The 10,849-nt window shown below is 31.4% G+C and overlaps 1 protein-coding gene across 1 annotated transcript; it reads right to left on the bottom strand.

Moving 5' to 3' along the window:
• Nucleotides 1-4,071: 4,071 nt before the first annotated feature.
• On the bottom strand, nt 4,072-8,229 carry LOC108757309 (glucose dehydrogenase [FAD, quinone]-like). Its single transcript, XM_018501788.1, has 3 exons — nt 8,072-8,229; nt 7,198-7,723; nt 4,072-5,610 (listed from the first exon to the last, which is right to left on the bottom strand). Exons 2-3 carry the CDS (start codon nt 7,709-7,711, stop codon nt 4,319-4,321), a joined length of 1,806 nt encoding a protein of 601 aa, XP_018357290.1. The 5' UTR covers nt 7,712-7,723; nt 8,072-8,229; the 3' UTR covers nt 4,072-4,318.
• Nucleotides 8,230-10,849: the final 2,620 nt, after the last annotated feature.

Here is a 10,849-nt window from a genome sequence, read left to right as displayed (position 1 = left end):
CGTCGCCGTCGTCGCCGTCGTCATTATCATCATAATCATCATATCATCATTATTATCCTCATTGGAGCAATATTTTCATTGGAAGAAAAGGAAGGTTCAACGATGGGAAACGTTCATACCTGCGGCCCAAACGAAGCTCTCGTAGTATCAGGTAAATGCTTTATTATCTTTCCGAGTATCATTAATACACTTTAGAGCAGTGATATGATTTTTGGGTCACTGTTTTTCTTGGTGCATTGATAATATTATTGAGCTATTGCTAGACAATAACAATTTATTAATAATTTGTCTGTATATAGCTTGAATTGAATCTATACAGAGATTTTTGTTTGTAAAACTTAATGTTAAGTCACAAATTTTTCATTGTAAAACTCGATTGATATATCAGTAGATCATCAAACATGATATGAAGTGATTTATTACATTTTTTTTACAAGATAACAGTAAGACGCAAAAGAGATAACAAAAGAACAAGTTTATACTGTATTCTCCAAAAGAAATACAATACTTATTTAAATCAATAATTGTTTTTTATAATAGAGAAGACTTTTTATCTTAACATTTTTTTAAAGAAGTTATTTTGTTAAACAAAAATAAAACTCAAAAATGATCTAGAGTTGAAGCTGGACTATTTGAGAAATCTAGAGCTTATTTGTTATCTCTTCATGAGTGCATGCTAATTGACTATCAGGTGTTATATTTACATTTTATTTAACTTTTTTGTTGAATTTTATATTATTTTATAGATATTTATAGCTTTGAGATGTCTTATAAATCAAAGTTGTGTACTTGTAATCTGCTGTTAACGACAAGCGAATACATTTAACAGTTTATATAATATTATACTAACATCAACAGTGAACATAACACTATATTAATAATAATGACATTATGTCTAAGGGTGCCTTCTAACAAGTGACTCAGTATAACGCAGTGTACTGAGCAGATTATCTCATCTTTGTTTAACATCATTACATTCTTGAATAACAAGGATGTAACGATGCACCGTGTCATACCGTGTCATGTGTATTTCTTGTCCTCATCCTAAGTAATGATGCATTTAATTTGTGCTCTTTTCATTTAATGCATTATAGGTATATCTGTACTTAATTCAATTACATAGTCTTTTAACGGTAAAAATGTTTACCATTCTAACGACTGTATTACACATAATATTACCTCTCTGAGTACCTTGGCTAAGTTCCTTGATAAGATTTTTTGCTTAGTATTCATTAGAATAGGTACAATTATACTCCATAATATTTTTTGCATTGATGCACTAAAAAATTAGATTGATTATTATAAGAGGCATAATGCGTTATTTTTTAATTATATGTAATTCCTCTGTATTGGCCGACTTTATTGTTGGAAGTAGTTTATTAATGACGCACGTGATGACTTGTGAATTCAATGATAAACATCTATCATGAGACTGCGTTTCTAAGAATTTGGTCATTGCATTTTCTCACTTTAGGGAATTAATTGTTTAACATGCGAGTATATTGCGTTTTTCGTAATTAATTTAAATTTATCTAACAGAATCTTTAGGGAGAATGATTAGAGTCATAACGTTTGTTAAATATTGTTTATACTTTATGTCATCAATATTGATTTGTTGTTTATGTAAAAGTTATTAGCACAAATTATCTTAGTTTGTAGTCTTTTTATTTTATTTATTTATTAGTAAGACTTCTATTAGACAAGTTCAACAAAATATGCAGTATTATTCTGTGATAATACTTTATAGACTGAAGTAGATAAAACAAATTATAACAATGTAACATATTAAGTATTAGACTACATTTATATGACTCGATTTACGCTGAAGTTGTAATATTGATATGAAACTGGTCAATTACAGTCATCTCATTCTTTAAAGGAACAGCTATGATTGGCTAATTTCATAACATCGATGTTATAACTTTTAGTGCGTATAGGAAGACGCGAGTTCTGTCATTCTTCGTTCTTTATTAGATGTAAAACAAAGATAGAATGACACTAATAGTGCTAATAACATTTTCCTGAACGCACTTTCCGGCGTAAATCAAGCCGTGTAAACGTAGTTATAGATACAGTACTATCGTTTGATGAAAATTATAATGTTAATAAGCTATTATATTTGTTGCAAGCTTGTAAACTAGTCACGTTAACGATTAATACACTGAAAATAGATTAATTGTTAGCTAAAGCGATGTGCTGTAATAATATATGCCATTTGGAGTTATAAACCTTAATAAATCTTAATAAACCATGGCACAGTATAAAATCAGTTGAGATTAATCAATAAAAATAAATACTGTTTTTAGATATTAACGTACAAATGATATAATTCTCTAAAATGAAATTTAATTAATAAAATAAAATTTTATTTTAAATAATGTGGGATATAATTCCTTAACTTTATTCTAAAAAAATTATTAATTTTAAGTGATTTTTTTTTCATTTTTTATATGCACAAAAAATTAGTGATTAGATATATTTTACTAAAATATTTTTGCTCCGCATAATTTTCAATAAATAGGTTACGTTTACGAATGTTATTTTGTCGGATGTTATAATTTTACTATCGTATTTATTACAAGAACACAATTTATAAGAAAAAAATCAAATATTCCAAATGTAAAAATAGCAACGGAGATGGTTATCCTGAATATATTTTTATATTTTCCTAGATATTAATCCATATTGCGTCAGTGGGCAAATGAGTGGAAAAAAAATTATGAGTCATCTCCCCTTTTACGTAACGATATAAATGCTCTACGACGCTTTCAATTGAAGAATATTTTTTATTTTTTTTCTTCGCTTTTCTGCAATTATTAATTCATTCACAAGTACTTTGTGCTACACGATTAAAGCAAAATGAGATGCGATATCCGTAATGACAAAATTGTGTTACTAACACTGAGAGGAAAATGTTTGGTATTTGTAATTATTTTTACTATAATTATGATTATTACTGCTATAATGTTAGTAATACTAACATTATAGTTCTAACAACAAATGTATGTAAGGTCTGTTTTCCGTTGCTGAACTGGTGTACACTTTTGGAACTTAAAGTGAGATAGGTATATATTTAATATTTGGCGTATATGTAATATTAGTTTGGCGTATATATAATATTAATTACAAACATCAAAAATTTTTCTTTTAATAAACGAGAACGATCGATGCGGCTGATCACCCTCGAGAAATATTCTTGAACAATAAATTATTATATTACATTTATTAGTATCGACTACTTACTATATTAATGATAGTTGCAACGCTTCGATAATAATTTTACTTGATGAGTATTGACGTCATATACTGACATAATGATTGACATAAAGAACTCACTATCAGTTATTTGAATATGCTTGAAAAAAGACATTGACACAATGAAAAATATTTATAGGTTTCTTTTTTCAAAAAAATTCTGTCTTTTAAAATTATTCGTTTTTAAGGTAGGAACATTTCATAGTCGTATCTATCATCTGATTATTGTCGATAACCATCTTAAACAATTTTGATCTTTCGTGAAAACATTCCACAGTCTCGGAATATTTTTAATCGCTCATACGTGCACGCATTGAAAATGTGCTGATAGCTTGCATATGTTACATAACATATTGAGTGGAAAGTATTTTTGTATTCCTTTATATTTATGAATTACCTTTTATGAATATAGAGCAATTGCACTAGGATTTCTTATTTACACGCCTGTTTTTAACGGTAATCTTAAAAATTGGACAGTATTATCCATATCTATATAATTCACACACATTCGTACAGTTCATTACAATCATCACGTAATTTAAACACCAGGAGATCGACGTAAAATCGCCCAACACAATTATTGTTCTTTCGTTATTTTACTTAATTTTCTTTTCTCTAAGTTTGTTGAAAATTGAGCAACATTGCTCTCTAAATCAGTGGATAGTCACTAATTATTCAGTGATATACTTGGCACTGGATATTCAGTGAAGTTCAACTAAAAAAGGAAAAATGTTTGAGCATTATATAACTAAAATATTGATATTTGCACGTTAATTTCAATCTTCCAATTTATTCCAACGTATTACTCCACCGTATTTATTGAATTTATGCTGAAACAAGGTTAGTTAGATTACATAATAAAGATTAGGTAAGTTAGAGGTTTCACATTTTATTCACTGATTACCAGTGGCATACCTATCCACTTACTCAGATTTAGAGAGAAAGATAGATTGAAGAAAAAGATAGAAGATTTAAATATATGCGCATTCCTTATCTTATGACGGTGTAATATTTAATGTTGACATCTGTATAATTCCCTGAGTCTTTCGTAAAAAAGCGAATTTTACAACTCACTCTTCCAAGATTCCTTTATCATATCCGCGGCTTTTTCGCCGATCATATATATTCCCGCGTTCACGTGGCCCCTGGGCATCGTAGGCATGATTGAAGCGTCCACTACTCTGAGTGCCTTGACTCCATACACTCTTAGCTGCGGATCAACGACAGCGTAAGTGTCCGTTTGAGGTCCCATTTTGGCGGTCCCTATTTCATGATTCATCATGGACGGCAGATGCTTGATGGCACAACGCCAATAATCATCGGAAGCAAATTCAAACTGTTTACAGCCTGGTATTTTTAAATTATGCAACCGACTGCCGTAAGCCTGAAAGGCTTTGGTTTTGGATATGTTGATGGCGTGCTTTATTCCTTCCAGAATAATCTCTATATCGGCCGGATGGCTGAAAAAGTTTGGATTCAGTTTGGGTAGTTCGAATGGGTCCTTCGATTGCAACGTGAGACGGCCGACGCTTCTAGGATATTGAACGATTGGCCAGATGGACCAGGCGTCCTGCTCTTCGATCGGTTTATAGACAGTGTTATATAGATCCTCTGAAAGTCTTAGAACTTTTTTCAAAACCAGACCGTTGTCCGAATGTAAAGAACCAGACACAAAGAGAAGTTCAATATCCGGTCTCTCGTCAGGAGCGTATTTAGTACTGAGGAATGCTAGTGCCTCTGCACCTCCTGGAATCGTTACCGGGCCACGTTTGTATAGAAGGTATTCCAGGAACACATTTGGATTAAGTAGCCTGCTTTGTAGCAGCGACTCGCTCTGATTTATCATGAAAGTCAATCCTAGGAATCCGACGTGTTCGTACATACTGTAACCGACCTTGGAATCTTGAATCACTGGGATATTCAGTTCTTCAAGATGCTCTTTTGGTCCAATTCCCGACAGCATTAACAATTTCGCCGAGTCAATTGTACCGGCTGATAATAAAACTTCCTTTGAGCAGGTCACTTTCTTCCATTCGGTGTTCTTGATGTATTCAACGCCGTAAGCTCGCTTATCCGCATCGATTAGTATTTTGGTCACTCTAGCACCGGTGATAATCTCCAAGTTCGGTCGATTGATCTGCTCGAGATAGGCCGTGGCGCCAGTGCAACGCTTTCCATGACCCATATTCACCTGGATGTACGAGAAACCTTTCTGATCTTGGCCATTGTAATCCACGATTTTATATCCCAACTCTTGTCCAGCATTTAGAAACGTAGTCGCCAGCTTTGTATGATATGGAACATGTTCCACGCACAAATAACCGTTTGCATTGTGATACGAGGAGTTCTTGGTATCTAAGTACAGGAATAATAGATTTCGTCAATAGTATGGCAAGTCGCGACTTGATATGATATTTGAATAATTAATTTCCATTCCTAAGGTAGACAATTCCTGGAAATATCTTAAGTTTGACCATATGCGATTGACCACAGCTACTCACAAATAGACTGATTAGAGTTTTTTTACAGGACGAGTGTTGTGAGTGGCTTGTGATCAATCATAATGTGATCAAATGTCTTCCAACAATCCCTTGTCATTTTCTTGTTACGTAGAATCTATCAATTTAGAAAATATTCTGCGCTTTCTTTTAATTTTAAGATTGTTTGCATAAATTAATCTGAAATTCTCAAGTTTGAAAAGTTTGAAGAAAACAAAGGGTAAATATATTATATAAAAGGGAAAGTTGTTTGCGAAACAATGCAAAACAAAAAATATATTTTTTACGATTCTCTGGAAAAAAAAAATACAATTTTATTGTTCTAAACTAGCAGTAGAATTTAATAGTTAGAATCAAAATATTATCTTGAATTGAAATTTTGTTATAAAAATGAATGCCTTAGTTTTTACCAATTAAAAAATATAAATTTAATAAAATTCATGTAAGGGCTAAATGAGTCAAGCATGTTGTCTGTGCAAAAAATATATTGTTACAATTATAAAAATCTGAAACATTTCGGTTCTCGAAATGGAACCATTTTTCAGTAGAGGTACATAATAATATACATTACATGTGCTCTTATATATTCTTTCGTCTGTTACCGAAACGTTTGAAACATTTTTATAATTGTAACAATATATATTTTTTGCACAGACAACGTGCTTGGCTCATTTAGCCTTTATACGAATTTTATTAAATTTAATAGTTCGCTGAGCCATTAAAGTTTTTTAATTTTAATTTAAAAATATAAAGTTTTCGATCATTTATATAGACGATATAAGCGTCCATATGTGGCAAAGAGCCTAATAAAAATCTAAATTATGTCAGAAAGAAGATGTAGGATTTACGTGTTTATACATAGATCGTCTGAAAAATTTCGAGCGTCAACATGAAGATGGCATTACTTGTCAAAACCATTTTGATATTACAATCGTACATGCTTTGAAAGATAACTGTGAAAATTGTAACTATTTTGGACACTCAGTTGTTGTTTGATAGTCATTCGTGCCAGTGTTTTCGCAAAAAAATCAAATATCAGCGGTCGTGACAAAAATTTACGTATTATGGTTCGAATTGATTGAAGATCCACCGTATTCATCAGATTTGGTGGCTCCCAATGACTTTTTCCTTGTTTCCTAGACTCAAAGTTTGGCTTAGAGGACAGAGATTTTCATCAAAAACAGTGACACAAATCGAACAACTGAGCGTCCAAAATGGCTACAATTCTTCACAGATGTCTTCCAAAATATGTACGATTGTAATATCAGAATGGGTTTCGATGAGTAATGCCATTTTGATGTTGAGGCTCAAAACTTTTCAGACGACCCTCGTAGAGTTTATCACGTATACATATGTAAGAAATTTTGATAATCCATTGAATATAATCTGGAAAAATTAAGTTGTAAGTTGAAAGAGAAAAGAGAGAGAAGTGTCGTACAAGTACCTGGTACATTAAATCTTTCACTTTTTTTAAAATACGGCAGAACGTCCGCGTAAGACCAGCCCACGTTACCCAAACTAGCCCATTTGTCGTAGTCAAATTTGTGCCCACGTGTATGGATCATATAGTTCAAGATACTCGTGCCGCCCAATCCTTTACCTCGCGGCCAAGCGCACTGACGATTCACCATCCCTAGACAGGCATTCTCTTGTGGTTCTACGTTGTAACCCCAATTGTAACCAGTTAATTGAAAATAGCCGACAAATATTGGAATCCGATTCAAGAAGTTTGGCATATAGCCCGCTTCCAGTAACAGAATTCTCCATTTCTTATTCTCTGATAGACGATTGGCTAACACAGAACCTGATGATCCGGCTCCTACAATGATAAAGTCATATCTGCTGTTGCTTGGAAATTTTTCCTCCTTTCCGGCTGAATCGATATAATTCTTAACAATGTTTAGGAAATGAGCACTGCTTGTCGCCACGATTATGATGAATAGCCACAGTATCCTCATGCTGTACAAAGTCTGTAAATTTACATTACACATACACATACACATCGTACGCGCACACGTATGTACAAGATTTATAGCCGACAATAAAAAATATTATGTAAATTTGATGTTCGTAAATAAATACTTCTTTTAATATGTATAGACCTCATTCAATTTTTTTTCTTTTTACACGTGCCATTTTTTTTTGCTATTTAATAATGAATTTTAATAATTTTAAAACTTCCTGACGTTAAAAATTGTAATTTAACACTAGGATAATATTGAATATATTTTGAAGTAACCATCAATATTGTATGCGTGTGATTATTTTTTAACTTACTTAGTTTTTTAATAATTTCTTAGTAGTTTGATAATACATACCGTTTATGTGAGTCGCTATAGAGCGATTGTTTTTCGCGTGTTAAGCTGTGTCCTCCTTCTTGTGCACTGTGCCAATCGTTGGGACATGAGGATATTAATTCCTACAGACCACAATTTCTCTGCCACTTTGGAACAGCCCACAACCGACAACTCTCCCTTTCGAGATCCACCAGAGAAATGTACTTTCTCGTTTGGTTCACGTAATACTTATCATGTAATATATTTGGACTAAGAACCCCTTCTTGAATTATTAATGAATTGTTGATTTAAGCTTTATTTATTATTATCTTAAGCATTATTTTACATGCTTTTACATGCTTTAATAAAATGTAATTTATCAATCTTCAAAATTGTATAACGATTGCATTGCCGATTGAGCAATAAATTACAGATGTTTATTAAACAAATGTTATTAAACAATCTGTAATTTATTGTTCAATCGGCAAGGCAATCGTTATACAATTTTGAAGATTGATAAATTACATTTGTTATTAAAAGCATGTAAAATAATGCTTACAATAATAAAGAAGCAAATCAGGAACTTATAAATAAATAAATTGAAGGAGAAAACATTAATATATACAAGTCAAGTCAATTTGTAGCTGATTAGGCTATAAAAATTCTATTTTTTATTCCTTCATTAGACTACACTAGTGAACTTTCTTTTTTGCTTTCGTCAAATATCAAACATATATGTCTATTTTACTTCAAATTCCAAAAGTGTACATTAGTTTAGCTACAGAAAACAGATCTATAATGTGTCACGATTCTATTTTGCTGCGTGAATTTTCTATGTCTGTTTTAATAACTATCTAAGTATTATTTTATATTTTATGTTGTATTAATATTTTATGATTATTAAATTTATATATATATATATAATATATAAATATCATATATAAATGTGGTAAACATACGAGAGTAGAAAGCGATTATTTCACTTTCTCTAGTTTTTCTAGCTCATTTAAATTATAATTTCATTATGCAATAAATTTGATTATATGTATCTATATATACAGGGGTCCTAAAATAATCGCCAATATTTATGGGTAATAATATTTCATGGGCAGGTAGAGCGGACTAAACTGAGCCAAAAAGTTCTCTACCATTTTACAATTTTCGCAATAGTTAACACGATAAGACAAAAATTGTTTATTTTCTTCTTGTAGAGCTCTAAGAATTTTTTCAGAATTTTTTATCAACTTTTTAGTACTGCATTTTCTTATTTTTAACATGAGAAAATACGGTATTAAAACATTCTGTAAAAATTCTTAGAATTCTATGAGAAGAAAATAAACAATTTTTGTTTTTAGTAGTTTTTCTGTAAAGTTGATAATATTTGAGTAAAAAATTATTGAAGATCAATTTTCAGCAATTTTTAGTAACTAATATCTGAGAAATTGGGCAGATGAGAGTATAACGCAGATGTTGGAGCGTGATTAGAAAATAATGTTAATCAATGCAGATCTTGATAGCGTGTATTTCCATAAAGACGAACGTTTCGACCTTTTTTAGAGTCATCATCAGAGTTAATACAGATTTTAGAGGATATGAAATCACTATAAAATAGCAGCCACTATAGAATTGAAAGATCCAAAGTGAGATCTTAACTCTGCTATGCCTTGATTAATTGATATTTTTACCTGTAATCACATCTCTCAGTATCAAATGAAATGAATTGTGCAAAATTGCAACGAAATTCATGCACCTCACTTTGAATCTTTCAATTCTATAGTAGCTCTGCATTGATTAACATTATTTTTTGATCACACTCCAACATCTGCGTTATGCTTTTATCTGCCCGATTTCTCTTTTATTATTTGGAGAGTTATAGGGAAATTGTAAGATTTCCGTAATTCTTTTTTAACTAATATCTTGTTAACTATTGCGAAAATTGCAAAATGGTAGAGGACTTTTCGATTCAGTTTAGTCCACTTTATCTGCCTATAAAATATTTTTGACGATTATTTTGAGACACCCCGTGCGTGCGTGCGTGGGTGTGAGTGTAATGCCAGATTCTAGTAACATGTGTCAAGAGCTTTTCAAAACACTATAATAAAGTTATTTTTCATTAAGTGTTTTTCGAGTTATAAGGCTTGAAAGTTACAGTATCGTCGGCATTAGTGGCATGCAAGATGTCCGATGGCTAAAATCTTTTGAATGTTGTTCAGGATCATGTCTTGGATAACATTTGTTAATATTGTTAATATTGTATCAGTTATTTTCATTTTCATTTTTGCAGTAATTGTAAGAATTCAGCTTCACGTAAAAATGAAAATAAGAGGTACAACCTCCAATGACTTTGATCTTGACATTTAGTTATCTAGGACATGATCTTGATCAATATTTAAGAAGTTTTAACCGTCGATCGGACATCTTGCATAATACCAATGATACTATAACTTTTAACCTTGTGTTGACAAAAGCTGTTGACACCTGCTATTAGATTCTGGCATCAAAGATGTCCCATTAAAAAAAATCAATTTGATCTTGACTTGATCTCGGCGACGTCATCCAAGGTTAAACGAATGTGATCAGTGAATAGATTTTTTTAAACTCTACAACTTTTGTCTGAAACATTTTTCTCAAAAATGCTTTGCTTTCGAGATATTCGACCGTTTCCAGATTTTTTTATACACTCACTCTCTCTCTCTCTCTCTGTCTGCGTGTGTGTGTGTGTGTGTAGAGATATATATAATTTTGAAAAATTTGTCTATGAATGGAATAAATAACAGAAAATAAATATAACAGAAAATAGATAAATCAAATGCTAGGGAT

Source organism: Trachymyrmex septentrionalis, unplaced genomic scaffold (assembly GCF_001594115.1).
Source record: "Trachymyrmex septentrionalis isolate Tsep2-gDNA-1 unplaced genomic scaffold, Tsep1.0 scaffold137, whole genome shotgun sequence".
In the NCBI taxonomy this organism is placed as follows: domain Eukaryota; kingdom Metazoa; phylum Arthropoda; class Insecta; order Hymenoptera; family Formicidae; genus Trachymyrmex; species Trachymyrmex septentrionalis.
Note: the sequence above shows the minus strand (reverse complement) of the source record. Positions and strands in the feature narration are given on the sequence as shown.